Here is a 23,597-nt window from a genome sequence, read left to right on the forward strand (position 1 = left end):
GTAGTGAGGCTAGGAGGAGCAGGAGTCAATGGTGCTGAACGCACCAAGGATGGTATGGGAGCCACTGAGTGAGAGGCACCCATTTTGGTACAACAAAAGAAGGAGAGGGAAAGCAGAGCAAGAAGCAGCAGGGGTGCCACTGGCACGGCCAGAGGCAGATTTAAAGTTCGGACTAACATTCCTCCATCTCCATTTTCTGTCTCTCCTTCCTGAAAAACAGTTTTGTTTTGTTTTGTTTTGTTTTTTCTCCTTTGCTTTACAGCTTTCTGGTGGAGGTGGAAAAGCAGGCAGTGGGTTGGGCATTGGTTCTGGTGTTAGTGCTTGAGCAGATGGAGTTAGGATTTCCAGTGTCTGCCTGTATTCCTCCTACTTTTCTTTATTATTCTGATTATTAGGAAGGTCAGGTGTCTTAGATTTTTGTCCTCCTTATCTCTCTGGACCATCAATTAGGTCCCTTTCTGTGCAGCATCTTTATTATGAAGTAATATAAAAGCCTGAATGTAGGGAATTTCATGTCATTTATCTGATCTCTGACAATACAACTCCAATTTACAAGAGTGTAATAATTTAGAGACCCATTTAATGGCCTCTTTCTTTCAGGCTCAAAACATACATATGCCAGGAAGTGTTACAATAAAATACCATTTTTTAAAGATATGGAATCATAACTATAAGTATGCCCATCAAACAGAATTCACTCCAGTGTGCTCTCAGATGGAACAAAACTAAATCCTCCCATTCCTATGCAGATTCCTAAAACATACAATCAGACAAACAGACAAGGTGCTTCTGAGACAGACGGATTCCTCTCCTTCAAGGAGAGACCAGTATGGAATCACTTCTGAGTCACTTCTCTTACCAGTGGTACCACAAATTGACCCAGAAAGGTCCAAATGGCTAAAAGTTCAGATGACATAGAAAAAAAACTCCCAGAATGCATGTCAGTGGACTGACTTGATCCTAGATCTCAGCTCAAACAGATGAACAGATGCATGTTTCTTCACCAACAAAAAGCAAAAGTAAGCAGTCCACACCAGGTTGGAGAAGACAGGGAGCCTCCCTGAAGCAAAAGGAGTTTGGGCAAATGCTTGGGAAAATCCTTTAAATTCTCCACCCTAGGGTTGACTAACCACAAGCAGATGGCTCCAACTATCATAGCCACCGGCTTGGGAAATGAATGGGTAAGGCCTGGCCCTGTCTTGGCCAACTGCTCCATCCCAGGAATCCCAAGGGGGTTGGCTAGATAAATTGGAAGCACAACTCTTGGCTAGCTCACCAATGTGAGGTTAGGAAATGGTTCCGTCTCTTACCAGACAGAACCATTTCCTAACTCAGGTTTGGCTGCTTTCCCCTTGAAAAACAATACTTGAGAGACAAGTAATGGTGGGAAAGGAAAGGTTGCTTTATTCAAGAAGCCAGCTACTTGGGAAGATGTTGGACTAATATCCCAAAGACCATCTTCCCAGCCCAGAAAATCCATAGAGTTTTAGTGGGGAGGTGTGGGGAATAGCTGGCTATGTGCAGGAGAAGCTGGTGCTCAGGCAGTTCGTTGTATGTCAACATGACCTGGAACAGACTTGTTGGCATCAGTGGCAGCTGTTTTCAAATGTGGCCAGGCCTTATCTTCTGGGAAAGTCTGGTCCTTCATTCCTCAAGGTCAATGATCTGCAGAATCTCAAGGAAAGTGGATTAGTTTTAGGACTTAGGTCAGCAAACCAGGAGTGCATAGCTTGAAGTAAGTTAAACCTTAAGACCAATTGGAATGCTGTTATTGTTGATAACAAGGTCAGCAATTTAAACCTGGAAAAAAGTAATGATTTTACATAAGAATTTAATCAAAGGGAAAAGGGACAACTTTCTGAGGACATCATGTCTTCTCTGAACCCTTCTGAGAACCCATTTTTCTATATCTCTGCCTTTTTTGACTTGATTTCTTGGTCAGTAGACCCATGTTTCCAAGACAATGAGGCAAGAATTTTGTAATTAAGATATGGGTTGTGTAGAAATTCAAATCAAACTACTTAAAATCTGCCAAATCATGCATAGAAATGTTATTTGATACCTTGTAGAAAATAATGCAAAAGTCAAAATTCTGTGCCACTGGAAACCAATTCTTTCTTTTGATATGTGTAATTGGAAATTGAAAGACAGTATAAGAAATTTGCTAATTAATCATAAACCTATAAAACAAGAGCTTGTAAATGCAATTATTTATAAAGTAGCAAAGTAACTTCACAGAACTAATGCTCTTCAGAAAATAACAAATGCAGTGAGATCCTATAATTAATTGCAAGTCTGGTAACTTGATATTTTATTACATTTTGTTGAATAGAATGAATATTAACAACACTTTAAAAGGTGTCTAGTTTGATATTTAAATTTAAAGGGAACTACATAGAAAATGCAAGCATAGTTATCCTGTTTCTAATTAAAAATAATAGTTTAACCTGCAAAGTGAAAAAAAATGGAACACTTTGTGTTTTTTTGTTTGTTTGTTCCCTATCTTTGTTATTTTTCAGCTTCCTGTTAAGTTATATTAAAAAATAAATGTGTTACAAAAAATAGTAATAAGTATCTACAGTTCCTTATCAGATTTTTTAAGAATGACTGAAATGTGAACCTATAATCCCCTTGACTTTATTACCACAGTTTCATATGGAAGGAACTAAGTTTCATTTGAGACTTCATGAGTATCTAGTGTGTTGAGAAAAAAAAAGGCCCTATGGGAAGTTGCAGACAACTACAATAATAGTAAAAAACTATTTTTGAGTTCTTCATCCTTCATTGGCATTTTGCAAACATAATTTCTAATCCTCACAGTAATGCTACAAGATAGTATTGCAGTTTTGCAGATGGGGAAACTGAGGCTCTTAAGGTAACATAGCCAACCCAAGGACAAACATCTAGAAAGACTGGAAGTGGAATTCTTACTTAAATTATATATTCCTTTTTGCTATACTGCCACTATTTTTGAAGAAAGAGCAAAACAAAAACTGACCTCTCTTTTTAAGGGTCTTAGAATCTATAGAAAAACCAGGTTGAGCACTTAGGCACAAGAAAGAAAAGAAAGAAAAAAAGAAAGAAAAATAACCTTAAGTTATAACAAAACATTAAAGGGGTAACATTTATCTATATAAATCAGTATTACATTTCTGTTCTTTCATAAAACTATAAAAATAATTTCAATATGCGTGCTTTTTCTTAGAGTGCATTATTTCATTTTTTAAAGATATTTTCTGAATTTTCCCCCTTTGATGTCTAGGAAATGCAGTACTTCTTCTGTCCTTAATTTTTTTTTTGACTCATACAGTTAACTTGGAATTAGTTGGTAGATATAGGCATCACACAAGTGGCTGGGGCTAACTGTAACTCCTACCATGTATATTAAAAGAATCATCAGAAAGTTGTATGATCACAGAGTCAACATTAAAAAATGGTCAAATGGTAAACTTTCGGCTTTTGTACATAAAGGTATGCAGTAACTTTTCACTTATTAAAAACAATGAATTCTGAGAGGCAGTATGCCATGGGATAAATGGGAGGCTAATATAGTTATTTTTAGATCATTTTAAAAATAGATGGAAAGATTTCATTCATTTTGATGGCTGCATAATATTCCATTGTATATATATTTGTAATGACGTGGATGGAACTGGAGGGTATTATGCTGAGTGAAATAAGTCAATCAGAGAAAGACATGTATCATATGATCTCACTGATATGAGGAATTCTTAATCTCAGGAAACAAACTGAGAGTTGCTAGAGTGGTGGGGGGTGGGAGGGATGGGGTGGCTGGGTGATAGACATTGGGGAGGGTATGTGCTATAGTGAGTGCTGTGAATTGTGTAAGACTGTTGAATCACAGACCTGTACCTCTGAAACAAATAATATATTATATGTTAAAAAAAAAAAGGAAGAAGATAGCAGGAGGGGAAGAATGAAGGGGGGGAAATCGGAGGGGGAGATGAACCATGAGAGACTATGGACTCTGAAAAACAAACTGAGGGTTCTAGAGAGGAGGGGGGTGGGGGGATGGGTTAGCATGGTGATGAGTATTAAGGAGGGCATGTACTGCATGGAGCACTGGGTGTTATACGCAAACAATGAATCATGGAACACTAAAAAAAAAAAAATAGAAGGAGAAAATCGCTAAATCAGATATATTCACAGCTATAGGAGCTATCATGTTCTCAACAATACTACGTTAGGTTGGTTTTGTTTCCTCTTGACCAGATCATAAATGAGGGTCCAATAAGAGCTTAGAGATGAATTGAGAAACAATATTTCAATGTTTTAGGGAAGAAGATTTATATACACAGAAACATCATAAAATGAGTCCTAAGGAGAGACATCAGTAAAAAAAAAAAATCTAATTTAAGTTTTCCCATCAAATGTAGAGCTGGCATAGTAGGCCAGCTAGGAGATTTACATTTTGATTAGTTGAAGCAATAGTGGAGGTAGGTAAATGGGCTGAAGAAATCCTCAGAATTCAAGATATAGAACTACCAGTTATATATGTTCATAGACAAAAATAAGAGATGTGGGATATATTAATCTTCTATATTTCATCTAATGCTCAGAAAAAAAAAACTAACTTGGCATAAAACAGACTTCTACATTATTTCAGTGTAAATCTTCTGTATGCACTTGATTAATGTAGATTTGTACAATTTCCTGACCACTATTAATATTTCTATAATTTTAGTAAGTAGAGCAGCCTAGTCTTCATTTCCTAATCTAAATTCGCTTTTTGTTTAATTCCACTAATGAAAAGAGTTTGAAATAAATGGTTAAAATAGGAAGAAGTGGATAGGAAGACAGATTTGGGAAGATTAGAATGAGGAAGTAGAAAGATCTGAAAAAGTTCAGAAAAAAATGAGCTGGTTGGGGCACCTGGGTGGCTCAGATGGTTAAGCATCTGCTTTCGGCTCAGGTCATGATCCCAGGGTCATGGGATCGAGCCCCACATCGGGCTCCTGGCTCAGCGAGGAGCCTGCTTCTCCTTCTCCCTCTGCTTCTCTCCCTGCTCAGGCTCTATCCTCTCTCCTCTCTCTCTCTGTATCTCTGTGTCTCAGATGAATAAATAAAATATTTAAAAAAAGGGCTGGTTGACAGAGTGAAAGTTGATGCGTGTTTGTAGATATTCCAGTTTTAACAGGATCATCCGGAGATATTTATTGTAGAAAAGATATTCTTCTAAGTGGTGTTATTTGACCTTTCAGTAGTAAATGCAGTCCATTTAGCAATTGTTGATCTGTAAATCAGCATTCAGCTAAATCCATCTTATCAGTGAAAGATGGAGGTATTAAAGATAAAAGATAATGAGTATCTGTATATACACAAGTTTTATTGTGAAAATCCAAACTCTTGAGACATAAATACTTACAGTACACTATTCATCAGAAAAGATCTAAAATTACAGAAAAGAAATAAACACTGTCTTCACTAAGCTAATATATATAGAAAAACTTTCAGAAGCAGCCATAGATACAATATACTTTGCTTAAATTTTGACTTGGTCTGATCTCATACCATAGCATTATAATTGGTCAGTGGATACAGTTCAGATGTAAACATATTTTCATCATAACTAATGAATTATATTTTCTCCACAAATTGCCCAGTAGAATAACAATGAAAAGTGTTTTTCGCTTATTCCAATGGTTGGCTCTATGCATTTGTGATGAAATTCCGTAAATCTGCCAAAAGCAGTCTTAAGTACACTATATGTGTGAATAATAAATCTTTACTTTCCACCTTGGTTATTTGTCAGAAACTTCCTTGTGCAAAATCAACTTTTACTAAAAAATAGCAGCAGCTATTGTGAATGACTGGTAAAAAAGCATTGCTCACAGAAATGACAATTTATTATGCACTAAAGGAGCTAGAAAAATAACAACAAATGAAACATAAGCCAGCAGAAGAGAGGAAATAATGAAGATTGGAGCAGAAATAAATGGTATAGAAACTAAGAAAAAAATAGAACAGATCAGTGAAACTAGGAGCTAGTTGTTTCAAAAAATGAAAAAAATAAAATTGATAAAGGTCTGGCCAGACTTATCAAAAAGAAAAGAGATCCCAAATAAATAAAATCACAAATGAGAGAGGAGAAATAACCAACACCACAGAAATACAAACAATTATATTATGAAAAATTATATGCCAACAAATTGGACAACCTGGAAAAAATGGATAAATTTCTAGAAACATATAAACTACCAAAATAGAAATAGAAAACTTGAATAGACCGATAACCAGAAAAGAAATTAAATCAGTAATCAGAAGTCTCTCAGTAAACAGAAGTCCAGGGCTTCATGGCTTCATAGGGTAATTCTGCCAAACATTTAAAGAAGATTTAGTACCTATTCTTCTCAAACTATTCCAAAAAATAGAAAAGGAAGGAAAACTTTCTTTTTTTAAAATTTTATTATGTTATGTTAGTCACCATACAATACATCATTAGTTTTTGATGTGGTGATCCACGATCCATTGTTTTCATATAACACCCAGTTCTCCATGCAGTACATGCCCTCCTTAATACCCATCACCGGGCTAACCCATCCCCCACCCCCCTCCCCTCTAAAACCCTGTTTTTTTTCTCAGAGTCCATAGTCTCTCATGGTTCATCTCTCCCTCCAATTCCCCCCCTTCATTTTTCCCTTCCTTCTCCTAATGTCTTCCATGCTATTCCTTATGTTCCACAAATAAGTGAAACCATATGATAATTGACTTTCTCTGCTTGACTTATTTCATTTCTAATTCATTGTATGAGGCCAGCATTACCCTGATATCAAAACCAGGTAAAGACTCCACTAAAAAATAAAACTGCAGGCCGATATTACTGATGAACATGGATGTAAAAGTTATCAATTTATTATGAAGTAGTGGCAATTTACTATGGCAGTAGTGACAGTATACTATGATAGCAAAATTAACATTTTACTAATTGACTAGAAAATGAACTTTTATTAACACATGAAGTAGGTAATATCTCAGAACTAAATTCTTAAATATAATAAATAATTATAAATAATCCTAGTCTATTTTTAATTATAATCCTTCATTTTACTGTCATGGAAAATTGTATGAATCAGCACTAAAGGCCCTTTTAAAAGGAATTTTCATTCTTGTTTCTTTAGTCACTTGTATTTTAAATCAACGTACACACAACTGAATAAAATAAAAGGACATAAACTCATATATTGAATGACCATAGGTAATTAAAATAGTAATGGATGTGTAAAGAGTTAGTAATAGATTCAAATTATCATGTTGACACCTGTGTTAGTACTACTAGTAGCATAGTATAGCCAAAGAAACCATTACAAGTATACAAACCATATATATTAAATGAACTGTTTTATTCTGACTCTTCCATTTGGATCCGATGGTAGCAAAATATAACCTTTACCTTGTCAGCCAGGTTAGAGAATCATTGGGTACTTAAATTTGAGTTGCAATCACTGATTCTATTCTATAAATTATAGGTACATAAATATAATATGAATGATGCCAACTAAAATTTTTATACAAGCAATGTTTCCATTTTTAATATCCCTTTAAAAGGTACCACTACAATCGAAAAATATGATCTCAGAACCAACAGCTGGCTACATATTGGCACCATGAGTGGCCGTAGGCTTCAGTTTGGAGTTGCAGTTATTGATAATAAGCTCTATGTCGTGGGAGGAAGAGATGGTTTAAAAACTTTGAATACTGTGGAATGTTTTAATCCAGTTGGCAAAATCTGGACTGTGATGCCTCCCATGTCAACACACAGGCATGGCTTAGGTAAGAGCTTAATGTTACAAAGTTTCTAAAGAATGGATCATTAGTAGATCTTTTTTAAAAAATTAATACAGCTGTACATTATTGAGATTTTATTTTATTTTAATTCAGTATAATTAACATACAGTATTATATAAGTTTCATGTGTACCATATAGTGATTCAACAATTCCATACAGCACCCAGTGCTCATCATGAGTGTACATTACTGGGATTTAGCCAAACCCTTAGTCAAAATGTCTCCAAAATGCTGAAAAGCTGAATCAAATGGTAAAATTTGTGAAACATTTTTTTCTTGTTTCAGATGTCATACTTGTTAATCCTGCCTCCCTTTAAATGTATTTTAAAAGGGTACCACTTTAGGAAGAATAAAAAGTTTGGAAGGAATACATCATTGAGGAACATAAAACTACAATAGGGAGTTTTCTTCTAAACTAAATTTAGAAGAAACAAAAAGTACTTGATGATGGAAAGACATTGTGTTTCTAATTTGATGAACTTTGTCCCTTCCTATAAGGGGCAAATCTGTATTTCAGCAAAGGCTTGGGATGCAGGTCCAAAGCAAGGGTATTTAGAAAAAACTGTTTTGATTGAGAGCAACTCTAAGTTATACTTAAGCTAGAGACTCCCAAGAAGTTTAAGGTGAAGGGGACACTTCTGAAACAGTTGGGAACTTTGATTCTTCTGAATATTTGTCAGGGTACATCTTTCTTCATGCTAGACTCCATAAATTTTCAATATCATAGAGTTTGTTTAAAAAGCATAATAAATGCCTTATTTTTTTTAAGAACTGACTTACACATCTAAAAAGTGGCAGATTCAGGACTGGTATTGTCTTTTTTCCCACATTATCTAAAAAAGTGTCCATGTCAAATGATAAACTATATATTTATTCAGCTCAGTTGTGTCAGTGTGATTCCTAGACATTACTTAGAAAACATATCTTACAGAGAAATCATAGCAAGTTTTTAAAATCTTATTGATATTACTAAGAAGGTAGAAGTGATGAAGTTATACCACTGAGATGCTAATTGAGATGGTGAAGAAGGTGGGGGGAAAAGGCTAATTATGTGAATTCCCAGAGAAGCAGTTAGATAGGGGCAATTCACAGTATGTAATGGAACAAATTTCTAACTAAACCTCAAAAATTCCTGTTTATTTGGTTATCTCATGTGAATATTTTTTATCACTATAATAAAAAGCAGGGGTTAAAAAGACCTACTACAGTTAACCTATGAATAATCAAATCTATGAATAACCTAAGCATTATCTAAGATTCAGTATAGATGTCTAATCTATCCCTTATATTTAAAAAAATGATGTTGAAATTATGCCAGAAAAAATAGTTTGCATTTTTTATTATATCCTTAGAAATGGTGTATTCCACTACTTCCATTAACTTCAGTATTACAACAATGACACCCTGCCATTATACAGTAACTATGCCTGAAAATTTCCTAGGGTTGAGAGACCATTTTAATTTCATATCAAGATTAGGAAATTATAATGTATACACAAAACCATTTAATAAACAAAAACAATTTTTTAAACAGCCAGTTGTTTGCAAAATGAAAAAAAATCCATTATGTGCAGTATACCTAGGTGAGACCTCATCTTATTTTTATCTCCTAGGTGTAACAACACTTGAAGGACCAATGTATGCTGTTGGTGGTCATGATGGATGGAGTTATCTAAATACCGTAGAAAGATGGGACCCTGAAGGACGTCAATGGAATTATGTGGCCAGTATGTCAACTCCTAGAAGCACAGTTGGTGTTGTTGCATTAAATAATAAGTGAGTAAACCCAAATATGAATGTTCTTTACTCCCAGGTCATGTGGTACAACACTTCAGTGATGTGATCCATCAATCAATAAGCATTCTCAATGACCAGGACATCCTAGTAATCAGTAACAAAAGTCCTTTGCTGGAACTTCCCCTTCATTACATTGAAAATCCTTGTCTAAAAATAACATTTAATTAAATATTCTGTCTTGCCTTGCTACTCAAGTGTAGTCCTGGGACCAGCAGCATCAGCATTACCTTAGATCTATTTAGAAATGCTGATGGGGTGTCTGGGTGGCTCAGATGGTTAAGCATCTGCCTTCAGCTCAGGTCATGATCCCGTGGTCCTGGGATCAAGCCCTGCATCAGGCTCCCTGCTCTACAGGAAGCCTGCTCCTCCCTCTCCTGCTCTCCCTGTTTGTGTTCTCTCTCTGGCTGTCTCTCTCTCTGTCAAATAAATAAAATATTTAGAAAAAAAGAAATGCTGAATTTTAGCCTCACCCTAGACTTCCTGAATCAGAATTGGCATTTAAAAAATATCCTCAAGTGATTTGTGAGCACATTAAATTTGAGAAGCACTTTTATAGGCAAAGAAGTTCCAATTTTGCCTTCAAGAAGTTACCATTTTTTACATCATGACTTATTCTTATTAAAACTGGTTAGTTTTGTAATAGGGCAAGTCTTTTTGTTCTTTATCATTCACTGTCCTGAATGTTCAGGGTTCCCAACTCTATAATTACACCGAGTCTTATCTTTCTGAATCTTTCCCCCTTCCTGATCACTTGCCTATGACAGCAAGGTAATATATTAAAATCCAATGACATTAAAGGTTGCTAAGATCTTTGAATTGTTACTTCTTCAAGGCAATTATGCCCTTTCTAACAAGGGGCCTTTAGAAACAATGACCAGCATATAGGAGAAACTTTAATGATGACAATTTCAGACACCAAGATTGATCAGTGGCGGGAGACAGCCTTGCGTGTCTGTACTGACTGTATATAAAGTCAATATTTCATCATACAACTGGGAAATTTCAACAAAGATTGTTTCTATCACCTTGTGCATGAAGTAGTAAATGTCTATTAAGAGGATACCCAGTCTTACAGTGTCTTAGAGCTTAAAACTCCTAAATCTGATTATCTTTGGCCTGATCTCAGTATCAGGTGACTTGGAAACAATCTCCTACCTATTACAGAATACACTGAAATCACCAAATTTGTCTAATTTAATTTTGTTTTACTGACTTGCTATTATTCACAACTGAGCATGAACCAGTTATAAACATGGTTTAGTAAATGTTTATGTTTTTTATTGATGCAGGATTAATTTAAATTAGATTAAAATACTGCTCATCGTAAGAATTGGCATTCTAAAATTCATGGAAAAAATGGGATAGCTAATATATCTTCTTAGGAAAGAATCCAGTTTGTTGATTCTATCTTATTCCCTTAGTCGTTTATTAAGTTAGTCTTCTTAATGACAAATGTTTTTTTAATATATTTTATTTTATTTTATTATGTTATGTTAATCACCATACATTACATCATTAGTTTTTGATGTAGTGTTCCATGATTCATTGTTTGCATATAACACCCAGTGCTCCATGCAGAACGTGCCCTCTTTAATACCCATCACCAGGCTAACCCATCCCCTCACCCCCTTCCCCTCTAGAACCCTCAGTTTGTTTCTCAGAGTCTATAGTCTCTCATGATTCATTGCCCCTCCGATTTCCCCTCCTTCATTTTTCCCTTCCTGCTATCTTCTTCTTCTTTTTTTTTTTTTTTTACATATAATGTATTATTTGTTTCAGAGGTACAGGTCTATGATTCAACAGTCTTGCACAATTCACAGCGCTCACCACAGCACATACCCTCCCCAATGTCTATCACCCAGCCACCACATCCCTCCCACCCCCCACAACTCCAGCAACCCTCAGTTTGTTTCCTGAGATTAAGAATTCCTCATATCAGTGAGATCATATGATATATGTCTTTCTCTGATTGACTTATTTCATGACAAATGTTTTTAATACTAAGTAAAACAGTTCATAAAGATAAGAGGGATTTTAATGCTATGCAGTTGAACCTAGCTAAAATCATAAAGTTGCTGGAGTTAGTCTTTGGAAACATCCTACCTACCCTTTTTATATTTTAATTTCCAGGTTTATTGAGGCATTGACAAATACTGCCAATGCTTTTGATATCTCCTTTCTCTTTCTGTTTTCATTTCTCATGGAATGTTTTAGTCCATTGTGTCAAACTTTCACAAAAATGATGAAGCCTGGGAGGTTTGGAGTGGATTAGACCTTGAAAAGTGCCTTTAAGTAATTATCCATTCACAAACTCAGGGCATCCACTACAAAATACTAAGGGAGTAGAACATATAGTCATAAACTTGAAATGCTTTGTACAAGGTGCTTTCACATTTATTTGATGCACAAACTGAAAACGTTTTATACACACACATGTACACACACACACACACACACACACTTCTGCTCTTTTTTCCTAGACTATATGCTATTGGTGGTCGTGATGGAAGTTCCTGCCTCAAATCAATGGAATACTTTGACCCACACACTAACAAGTGGAGTCTGTGTGCTTCAATGTCCAAAAGACGTGGAGGTGTGGGAGTTGCAGCATACAATGGATTCTTATATGTTGCTGGGGGTCATGATGCCCCTGCTTCTAGCCATTGCTCCAGGCTTTCTGGCTGTGTGGAACGGTAAAATATTTCTATTTATTTATGTATGTATTTTTTTTTCAGAAATGAGAAATATTTTTAGGCTACTAGAAGGTTGTCTCCCAAATAAGTGTTAATCCTTTCAGAGGATTAATTTTTTTTTGTAAAATTGCACACTTACTCCTAGGCTCAAAATATTTTGAAGAAATTCTAATGTATTTTAGGTGTATCATCAGAAACATATTCTTTAAATATTATTTTATTGTTTGAAAATCACCCTATAAAATAATGAAATAAAAGGGATGCAAGAATAAAGAAATTTAATGCCAAACTATATCACTGAAACTATTCACCATCTCAAATCAATAAGACTTTACTACTTCAAAAATTATATTAGTCCCCAAAGGATGAAAGCTATACAGAAAGAATTCCCAAAAAGAGATACTAATTATATTTTGAACAATAACTCTATTGTATTAAGTATTTGATTTTTCAAAGGTAACTTCTTTAAATGGGAGACATTTGTTTGGATAAAGTGTGATAGGTTTCTTCAATAACTCGGTCACATGATTTGTAGTTATAACATTCACATTCTCTTCAAGATAGTATATATATAATATATATATTATAGATAATATATATTTATATATAATAGTTAAAAGATATTAACTTAAGGCCAAGTGACAAATTTGTAATTAATAAGGTTATCAGAATTCAGAAGATGGAGATCAGTATGAGATGATGTCCTCAAAAAATTCATGGAGGAAGTAGAATTTGTACTTTGCATATACACAATATAATGAAGGGAATTTCAGGTCTAGAAAAATTCACAATCCAAACCATGGATATAAAGGAGATAGATTTGTAGATAAAAGCAGAGACTTTAGGTTGAAATGCAATTTGGGTGGACAATTCAAAACCCAAATAAGTACCAGATCATTTGACAGCCTGGAATGTCAAAGTGGAAGCTTTTGGATTTTAACTTGTAGTGAAGGGACAGTTAAATTTAAGGGGAGTGGAATATCACAAAGAAAACTCTTTAGGGGAAATTGATCTAACAGTGATATAAAGGATAGAATTTGGGAAGAAAAGACTAAAGGGATAAATATGTATATTATATGTTTTCTTCTGAGAAACGTACCACTGAATCATAATTGATAACACTAATACTCTTTCTTATCGGAAATAATTGATCTGTGGTAGGTTTTTTAAAAAGGTTAATCATATTAAAACCATATGATCATTTAAATTGATGCAGAAAAAGTACAACATCCATTCATGATAAAAATAAAAACTCAAAAAGGAGATTAGAAGGAACATACTTCAACATAATAAAGGTCATATATATGAAAAATGAGCAACCAGCAGCTAACATACATAATGGGGAAAAACTGAGAGTTTTTCCTCTAAGATCAGGAACAGGACAAGGATATCCACTCTCATCACTTTTATTCAACACAGTACTGGAAGTCTAAGCCACAGCAATCAGAGAAAATAAATAATAAATAAATAAATAAATAAAAATAAAAGGCATCCAAATAAGCAAGGAAGAAGTCAAACTTTCACTATTTGAAGATAACATGACACTATACCTAGAAAATCCTAAAGACTCCAACAAAAAAAACTACTAGAACTAATAAATGAATTCAGTAAAGTCTCAGGTTACAAAATCAATGTACAGAAATCTGTTCTATTTCTGTATACTAATAATTAAAGAGCAGAAAGAGAAGAAAATAATCCCATTTACAATTGTACAAAAGCAATAAAATATCTAGAAAAAAAGAACTTAACCAAAGAGGTAAAAGTCCTGTTCTCTGAAAACTATAAAACACTGATGAAAGAAATTGAAGATGACACAAAAAATGGAAAGGCATACCATGCTCAAAGATTGGAAGAACAAACATTGTTAAAATGTGTATACTACCCAAAGTAATCTACACATTTAATGTAATCCTTATCAAAATACCAACATTTTTTTCACAAAGCTAGAACAAACAACCCTAAAATTCATATGGAACCAAAAGAGACTCCAAATAACCAAAGCAAACTTGAGAAAGAAAAGCAAAGCTGGAGGCATCACAATTCCAGGTTTCAAGTTATATTACAGAGCTGTAGTGATCAAAAAAGTATGGTACTGGTACAAAAATAGACTCATAGATCAATGCAACAGTACAGAGAACCCAGAAATGAACCCACAACTCTATCATCAACTAATCCTCGACAAAGCAAGAAAGAATATCCAACGGAAATAAGACAATCTCTTCAACAACTGATGTTGGATGAACTAGACAGCAACATGCAAAACAATGAAACTGGAACACTATCTTTCTTTTTTTAATTTTTTTAATTTTTTTTATTTTTTTAAAGATTTTATTTATTTATTTGAGAGAGAGAGAATGAGAGAGAGAGAGCACATCAGAGGGGATAGGGTCAGAGGGAGAAGCAGACTCCCTGCCGAGCAGGGAGCCCAATGCGGGACTCGATCCTGGGACTCCAGGATCATGACCTGAGCCGAAGGCAGTGGCTTAACCAACTGAGCCACCCAGGCGCCCTCTTTCTTTTTTTTTTAAAAAAAGATTTTATTTATTTATTTGAGAGAGAGAGAATGAGAGATAGAGAGTACAAGAGGGAAGAGGGTCAGAGGGAGAAGCAGACTCCTTGCTGAGCAAGGAGCCCGATGTGGGACTCGATCCTGGGACTCCAGGATCATGACCTGAGCTGAAGGCAGTCGCTTAACCAACTGAGCCACCCTGGTGCCCGAAACTGGACCACTTTCTTACACCATACACAAAAATAAACTGAAAATGGATTAAGAACCTAAATGTTAGACATGAGACCATAAAAATTCTAGAAAAGAGCAAGGCAGTAATTTCTCTGATATCAGCCTTAGCAACATTTTTGTATATATGTCTTCTGAAGCAAGGGAAAGAAAAGCAAAAATAAACTGTTGGGACTACATGAAAATAAAAATCTTCTGCACAACAAAGGAATCAATCAACAAAACTACAAGGAAAACTACTAAAGGAAGATATTTGCAAACAACATATTTGATAAAAGGTTAGTATCCAAAATATACAAAGAATTCATACAACTCAACAGCAAAAATACCCCAAATAATCCAATTTTAAAAATGGCAGAAGGCATGAACGGACAGTTCTCCCAAGAAAACATACAGATTAATAGATTTTTTTCAAAAAACAGAAACAAAAACACTCAGATGGCCAACAGACACATGAAAGACTCTCAACATCACTCATTATCATGGAAATGCGAGTCAAAGCTACAATGAGATATCACATCTGGTCTAAATGGCTGGTCTGAATGGCTAAAAGCAACAATAGGAGAAAGCAGTGTTTGAGAGGATGTGGAGGAAAAGGAATCTTCTTGTATTGGCAGTGGGAATGCAAACAGGTGCCACTACCATGGAAGACAGTATGGAGGTTCCTCTAAAAGTTAAAAATATAACTACCTTATGATTCAGTAATTGCAGTACTGGGTATTTACCCAAAATAATACCAAAAAAATTGAAAGGAACAGATGTACATGCTTATTGGAGCATAATTTACAATAACCAAATTATGGAAGTAGCCCGTGTCCATCGCCAGATGAATGGATAATTAATATGTAGTATATATGTACCATGGAATATTATTCAACCATAAAAAAGAATGACATCTTGCCATTTGCAACAACATGGATGGAGCTAGAGAGCATTATGCTAAGTGAAATAAGTCAGAGAAAGACAAACACCATATGACTTCAATCATATGTTGAATTTAAGAAACAAAACAAAGAAGCAAAAGGAAAGAGAGAGCAAGAGCGAGAGAGAGAAACCTAAAATCAGACTCTTAGCTATAGAGAATAAAGTGACGATTACCAGAGGGCAGATGAGTGGGAGGATGGATGAAATATATGATGGGGATTAAAGAGTAAACTTCTCATGATGAGCACTGAGTAATGTATAGAATTGTTGAATCACTATATTGTACACCTGAAACTATTATAGCACTGTATGTTAATTTTACTGGGATTAAAACAAAAAACTTAATAAAAAATAGTTTAATCCTAAATGACTGTCTTCCTGCTATTCAGCGTATCTTTGACATGCTTCTCCTAAGATTGGTTCCTAAGAGATGCAAAAAACAATTATTTTAACCTTATGCAAAATATAAACAAGGTCAATCACTGCCTCAAATATTTACTGTATTATAGCTAAATATATGTGATGCTAAGATTATCCACACTAGTTCTCCCCATAGTTAGCAAAGTAATAATTAATCACCTTTTCATTATGCTAGGTTATTTTTACATAACATAAAATTTACCATTTAACCACTCTCAAACGTGAAATTTAGTGGCATTAAGTACATTCACATTGTTGTGAAAACATTACCAATCATTTATGTCCAGATCTTTTTTTTGTCTCCTCACACTGAAACTGTACTCATTAAACAACAACAACAAAAAAAACACCATTCCTCACTCACCTCAGCCACTGGCCACCACCACTTTATTTTCTGTTTCTATGAATTTGACAACTCTAGGTACCTCATAAAAGTGGAATCATAAGTAGTTACCCTTTTGTGACTGGTACATTTTACTTAGAGCATAATTCTTCAAAATTCATCCATGTTATACAATTTGTCAGAATTTCCTTTCCTTTTAAAGCTAGACAATATTACATTATATGTACATACCATGTTTTGTTTATTCTTTCATTCACCAGTGAACAATTGGTTTGCTTCCACCTTCTGGTTACTGTGAATATTGCTGCTATGAATATATGTGTGCAAATATCTGGTTGAAACTCTGTTTCAATTCTTTTGGGTATATACTAAGAAGTGAAATTATTAAATGTTAATGGTATTTTTATATTTTTGAGGAGCATACACACTGTTTCCCATAGCAGCTGCATGATTTTATATTCCCATCAAAGCGAAAGTGTTCCAATTTCTGCACATCATCACCAACACATTATTTTCTTTTTGGTTTTTTTGTTTTTAATAGTTATCCCAATGTGTTTGAAGGGGTATCTCTTTGTGGATGAAATTTGAGTTTCCCTAATGATTAGTCAAGTAATGGATTTATATAAAATCAATTAAATATTATGTAATTATATAAATTACATATATATTTATTATATAAATTACATATAGATAAAATCGATTATATATTACATAATTATATAGATTATATATATAATCAATTATATATTAGAGATTTCATATGGATTGTCATTTGCAACAACATGGGTGGAGTTAGAAAGTATTATGCTAAGTGAAATAAGTCAGTAAGAGAAAGACAAATACCATATGATTTCACTCATATGTTGAATTTAAGAAACAAAGAAGCAAAAAGAAAGCGATTTCATATGGATTTACAATGGATTATTTTATCACTGCAAAAAAATGTTGGTGTTATGTTAGAGATTGCACTGAATCTGTAGATCACTTGGGTGATATTGCCATCTTAACATTGAGTTTTCTAATCCAGGAACATGAGATACCTTTCTATTTATTGGTGTCTAGTTTCTTCTTTCCACTGCAGATGCATTTTACCTATTTTTCTTGCCTAATTGCTCTGACTTACAGTTTCAGTACTATATTGAATAGAGATGGTAAAATTGTCATCCTTATCTTGTTCTTTATCTTAAAAAAAAGTCTTCAATCTTTCACCACTGAGTATGATGTTAGCCCTGTGTTTCCCATATAAGGCCTTTATTATGTTGATGCAGCTTTTTTCTATTCCTAATTTGGTCAGTGTTTTCATCATAAAAATATGATGGATTTTGTCACGTACTTTTATCTGCATCAGTTGAGATGCTCATGTGTCTTCCCTTCCCCTTCATTCTGCCAATGTGTCAATTGATTGGTTTTCATATGATCACCCTTGTATTCCAGGAATAAATCCCACTTTACTATTGTGTCTTATCATTTTATTAATGCTGCTGAATTGTTTGCTAGTATTACATTGAAATTTTTTGGCTTTGATGTCGGTGTAATGCTTACCTTATAAAATAAGCTTAGAAGAATTACTTCTTTAGTATTTTGAAGAAGATGAGAGGATTGGTGTTAATTCTCTAAATGTTAGGAAAAACTGACCAATAAATCATGTGGCCCTCAGCTTTCCTTTGGTGGATACTTTTGATTACTTTATGGGGAGACCACATCTTCTTAAAATTATAGCTCTGTTCAGATTTTCTGTTTCATGATGGTTTAATATTGGTAGATTGTGTATTTCTAAAAATGTGTCCATTTAATCAATGTTATGCAAATTGTTGGTGTACACTTGTTCATAACACCCGCTTTAAATCCTCCTTTGTTCTGTAAAATTGGTACTAATGCTCCCTCTTTCTTGTTTTTGCATTAAGGGATTCATTTCATGTGAAACTGTAGTTACTTGGGTACTTGATATTTTTTTAATAATTATTTTATTTAAGTGCAGTTGACACACAATGTTATATTATTTTGAGGTGTACAACATAATGATTAAACAAGTTTATACATCATGATATGCTGACCACAAGTGTAGATATCATTACTATTACAATACTAACACTATTTAATATTATTGATTATATTCCTTATGCTGTTACTTTTATCCCCATGGCATTCAGTCCATACCTGGATATATTTACAGATATGACTCTGTTTTTTGTTTGTTTATTCATTTTATCTTAGATTCCACATATGAGTGAAATCATATGTTATTTGTCTTTCACAGTTTGCCTTAATTCACTTAGCATAATATAGTCCATCTTGTTTTCACAAATGGCACAGTCTTGTTCATTTGTTTTTGGTTTTGGGGTTTTGGGTTTTTTTGGCTCCACAATATTCTAGTGTGTGTGTGTGTGTGTGTGTGTGTGTGTGTGTGTGTGTGTGTGTGTATCTTCTTTATCCATTCATCTATTGGTGGACACTTAGGTTGCTTCCATATTCAACTATTGTAAATAATTCTTCAATAAACAAAGGGGTACATATATCCTTTTGAAGTAAGATTTAAATTTTCTTTGGCTAATTCCACCCAGTATTGGAATTACTGGATCATATTGTATTAGTATTTTCAATTATTGAGAAACTCCATACTGTTTTCCACAGTGGCTGCACCAATTTACATTCACAACAACAGTATATCAGGTTCTTTTTCCTCCACATCCTCACCAACACATTACTTCTTGTCTTTTTGATTTTAGCCATTCTGACAGGTATAAGTGATATCTGATTATGGTTTTTATTTCCATTTCCCTGATAATTACTGATGTTGAGCCACTTTGCAAGTCTATGTTGAATATCTGAATGTCTTTTTTGAAAAGACGTCTATTCAGATAGTCTACACATTTTTATTTTATTTTTATTTTATTTTATTAGGTTATATTAATCACCATATGTTACATCATTAGTTTTTGATGTAGAGTGCCATAATTCTTTGTTTAAATCAGATTGTTTACTTTCTTTGTGTTGCGTTATATAAGTTCTTTGTATATTTTGGATATTAATCCCTTATCATATATATCATTTGCAAATATCTTCTACTATTCAGTAGATTGTTTTTAGTTTTGTTGATGGTTTCCTTAGCTATGGAAAAGCTTTTTATTTTGATGTAGTCCCATAGTTTATTTTTGCCTCTGCTTCCCTTGCCTTTGGAACCTGATCTAGAAAAATGTTGCTAAGGTGATGTCCAAGAAATTACTTCCTATGTTCTTTTCTAGGAGTTTTATGGTTTCAGGTCTCACATTTATGTCTTTATTCCTTTATGAGTTTTTGGTGTGTGGTTTTAGAAAATGGTCCAGTTCCATTCTTTTTAAAGTACCTGTGCAAAAAAAAAAAAAAGTACCTGTGGAGTTTTCACACCATTTCTTAAAGAGACTGTCTTTCCCCCATTGTATATTCTTGCTTTCATTGTCATAGATTAATTGACCATATAACACTGGATTTGTTTCCCGAGCTCTCTTTCTTGTTCCACTGCTCCATGTATCTATTTCTCTGCCACTACCATACTATATTGATGACTACAGCTTTGTAGTATATCTCGAAATCTGGAATTTTGTGATACCTACAACTTTGTTATTCTTTCTCAAGATTACTTTGGCTAGTCAGGGGCTTTGTGGTTCCATACAAATTTTATGATTGTTCTAGTTCTGTGAAAAATGCTGTTGGTGCTTTTACAGGTATTGCATAGGCTTTGTATATCACTATGGATAATATGGACATTTACAATATTAATTTTTTCCAATCCATGAGCATGAAATATCTTTCCACTTGTCGTGTAGCTTTCAATTTCTTGCATCAGTGTTTTATAGTTTTCGGAGTACAGATTTTTCATCTCTTTGGTTAAATTTATTCGTAGGTATTTTATTCTTTTCAGTGCAGTTGTAAATGTTTTTTTTCTTAATTTCTTTTACTGCTACTTCATTATTTGTTTATGGAAATGCTACCAATTATGGGGTATTAAATTTCTATCCTGCAACTTTACTGAATTCACATATTACTTCTAGTAGTTTTTTGGTGGAATCTTTATGGTTTCTCATCTAAAATATCATGTCATCAGAAAATAATGACAGTTTAACTTCTTCTTTTCCAATATGGATGCCTCTAATTTCTTTTTCTGTTTCATTGCTGTGGCTAGGACTCCCTGTACTATGTTGAATAAAAGTGGTGAAGATGGACACCTATTTCTTTCCCTTACAATAGAGGAAAAGCTCTCAATTTTTCACCATTAAGTAAGTGTAATCACCATTGAGTAAAATGTTAGCTCTGGCTTTTAGCCTTTAAGACACTGAGGTATGTTCCCTCCAAATTAACTTTGTTTAAAGTTTTTATCATGAGCAGATGTTGAATTTTGTCAAATGCTTTTTCTGCATCTATTCAGATGATTTTTTTAAAAAAAATTCCAATACAGATCAACAGTGTTATATTAGTCTCAGGTGTAAAATATAGTGATTCAAAAATTCTATACCTTACTCTGCTCATCATGATAAGTGTACTTGTAATCCCCATCACCTATTTCAGCTGTCAGACCACACACATCCCTTTTGGTGACCATCAGCTTGTTCTTAGTTTATAGTTAAAAGTCTGTTTTGGGGGTTCTTTTTTCCTCTTTGAACATCTGTTTTGTTTCTTAAATTTCACATATAAATGGAACCATATGGTATTTGTCTTTCTCTGACTGACTTATGTCACTTAGCATTATACTCTCTAGATCCATATTATGTGTTGCAAATGACAAATGTTTTTTTATGGCTGGCAATATCCCATTATATATGTATCTCTATCTCTATCTCTATCTCTATATCTTCTTTGTCCATTCATCTGTTGATGGACTCTCAAGCTGCTTTCATAATTTGGTTATTGTAAATAATGCTGCAATAAACATAGAGGGAATATATATTTTTGAATTAGTTTTTTTTTATTCTTTGCACAGATAACCAATAGTGGAATTTATGGATCATATAGTAGCTCTATTATTATTTTTTTTGAGGAGCCTCCATACTGTTTTCCACAGTGGCTGCACTAGTTTGCATTTCCACCACCAGTACACAAGAGTGCCTTTCTCTCCACATCCTCACCAACACTGTTGTTACTTGTGTTTGATTTTAGCCATTCTGACAGGTGTGAGGTGATATCTTATTGTGGGTTTGATTCACATTTCTCTGAGCATGAGTGATATTGAACATCTTTTCATGAGCCTGTAGGCCATCGGTTTTTTTTCCTTTGAAAAAATGTCTATTCATATCTTCTGACCATTTTTTTATTTGAAGACATATCTAGAAAAATGTTGCTACAGCCCATGTCACAGAAATTAATGCCTGTGTTCTTGTCTAGGAATTTTCTAGTTTCATGTCTCGTATTTAGGTCCTTAAGACATTTTGAGTTTATTTTTGTGTATAAGGAAGTTGTCCAGTTTTATTTTTTAGCACGTAGTTCTCAGTTTCCCCAATACCGTTAGTTGAAGAGGCTCTTTTTTTTCCATTGCATATCCCTGCCTCCTTTGCTGGAGATTAATTGACCATATAACTGTGGTTTTATTTCTGGGCTCCCTATTCTTCTATTGACCTATATGTCCATTTTTGTGCCAGTACCATAGTTTTGATTATTTTTTTAAAGATTTTATTCATCCATTTGAGAGAGAGAGAGAGAGAAACAGCATGAGGGGGGAAAGGGTCAGAGGGAGAAGCAGGCTCTCCGCTGAGCCGGGAGCCCGATGTGGGACTCGATCCCAGGACTCCGGGATCACGACTAGAGCCAAAGGCAGTCACTTAACCAACTGAGCCACCCAGGCGCCCCCATAGTTTTGATTGTTATAGCTTTGTAGTGAATCTGGAATCATCAAACCCCGGATTTAGTTTTCTTTTTCAAAATTTATTTGCCTATTTGTGGTCTTTTTTGGGTTCCATACACATTTGAGGATTATTTGTTCTAGTTCTATGAAAAATGCTGTTTGTATTTTGTTAGGGGTTGCATTGAATATGTATATTGCTTTGAGTAGTATGGATATTTTAACAATAATTGATCTTCCAATCCATGAGCTTGGAAAAAAAATTCATTTCTTTGTGTTGTCTTTATTTCATCATTGCTTCATAGTTTTCAGAGTACAGGTCTTTCTTCACTTTGGGTAAGTTTACTTCAAGTTATTTTATTGTTTTTGATACAATTGTAAATAGAACTTTTTCTTAATTTCTATCTCTCCTACTTCATTATGAATATATATAAATGAAATGGATTTCTGTATATTGATTTTGAATCCTGAAAACTTACTGAATTCATTTATCCTTTGTGGTAGTTTTTTGGTCAAGTCTTTATTGTTTTCTATATATAGCATCAGGTCATCTGCAAATAGTGAAAGCTTTACTTCTTCCTTACCAGTTTGAATGCCTTTTATTTTATTTTAGTCTGAATGTGGCCAGGACTTCTAGTATTATGTTAAATAAAAGTCATGAGAGTGGACATCCTTGTCTTGTTCCTGATCTTAAGGTAAATGCCATCAGTTTTTCCTATTGTTTACGATGTTAGCTGTGGGTTTTTCATACGTGGCTTTTATTATTGATTTATGTTTCTTCTAAACCAACTTTGTTGAGGGTGTTTATTATGAATGGATGTTGTATTTGTCAGATGCTTTTTCTGCTTCTATTGAAATGATCATGTTTTTTTCTCATTTCTCTTGTTGATGTGATGTATCACATCAATTGATTTGTGAATATTGAGCTACATTCGCATCCCAGGAATAAATCCCACTTAATCGTGGTGAATGATTTCTTTTAATATATTATGGATTTGGTTTGCTAATATTCTGTTGAGGATTTTTGTACGTATGTTCATTAGAAATATTGGCCTTTATTTTTCTATT

General features: G+C 34.0%; 1 protein-coding gene across 3 annotated transcripts in view; it reads left to right on the forward strand.

The window, feature by feature from the left end:
- Nucleotides 1-23,597, forward strand: part of KLHL4 (kelch like family member 4) — a 163,707-nt gene that overhangs the window by 92,977 nt on the left and 47,133 nt on the right. The window contains exons 7-9 of one of the 3 annotated variants that reach the window (XM_025878094.2): nt 7,567-7,791; nt 9,420-9,582; nt 12,084-12,296. In XM_025878094.2, coding sequence (XP_025733879.1) covers nt 7,567-7,791; nt 9,420-9,582; nt 12,084-12,296 — 601 coding nt within the window. The remainder of the gene's footprint in view (nt 1-7,566; nt 7,792-9,419; nt 9,583-12,083; nt 12,297-23,597) is intronic. The other 2 variants (XM_073880944.1, XM_025878161.2) reach the window with 2 other exon arrangements.

This window comes from Callorhinus ursinus, unplaced genomic scaffold (genome assembly GCF_003265705.2).
Source record: "Callorhinus ursinus isolate GAN/ISIS: 27379988/994484 unplaced genomic scaffold, GSC_fseal_2.0 scaffold40, whole genome shotgun sequence".
In the NCBI taxonomy this organism is placed as follows: Eukaryota; Metazoa; Chordata; class Mammalia; order Carnivora; family Otariidae; genus Callorhinus; species Callorhinus ursinus.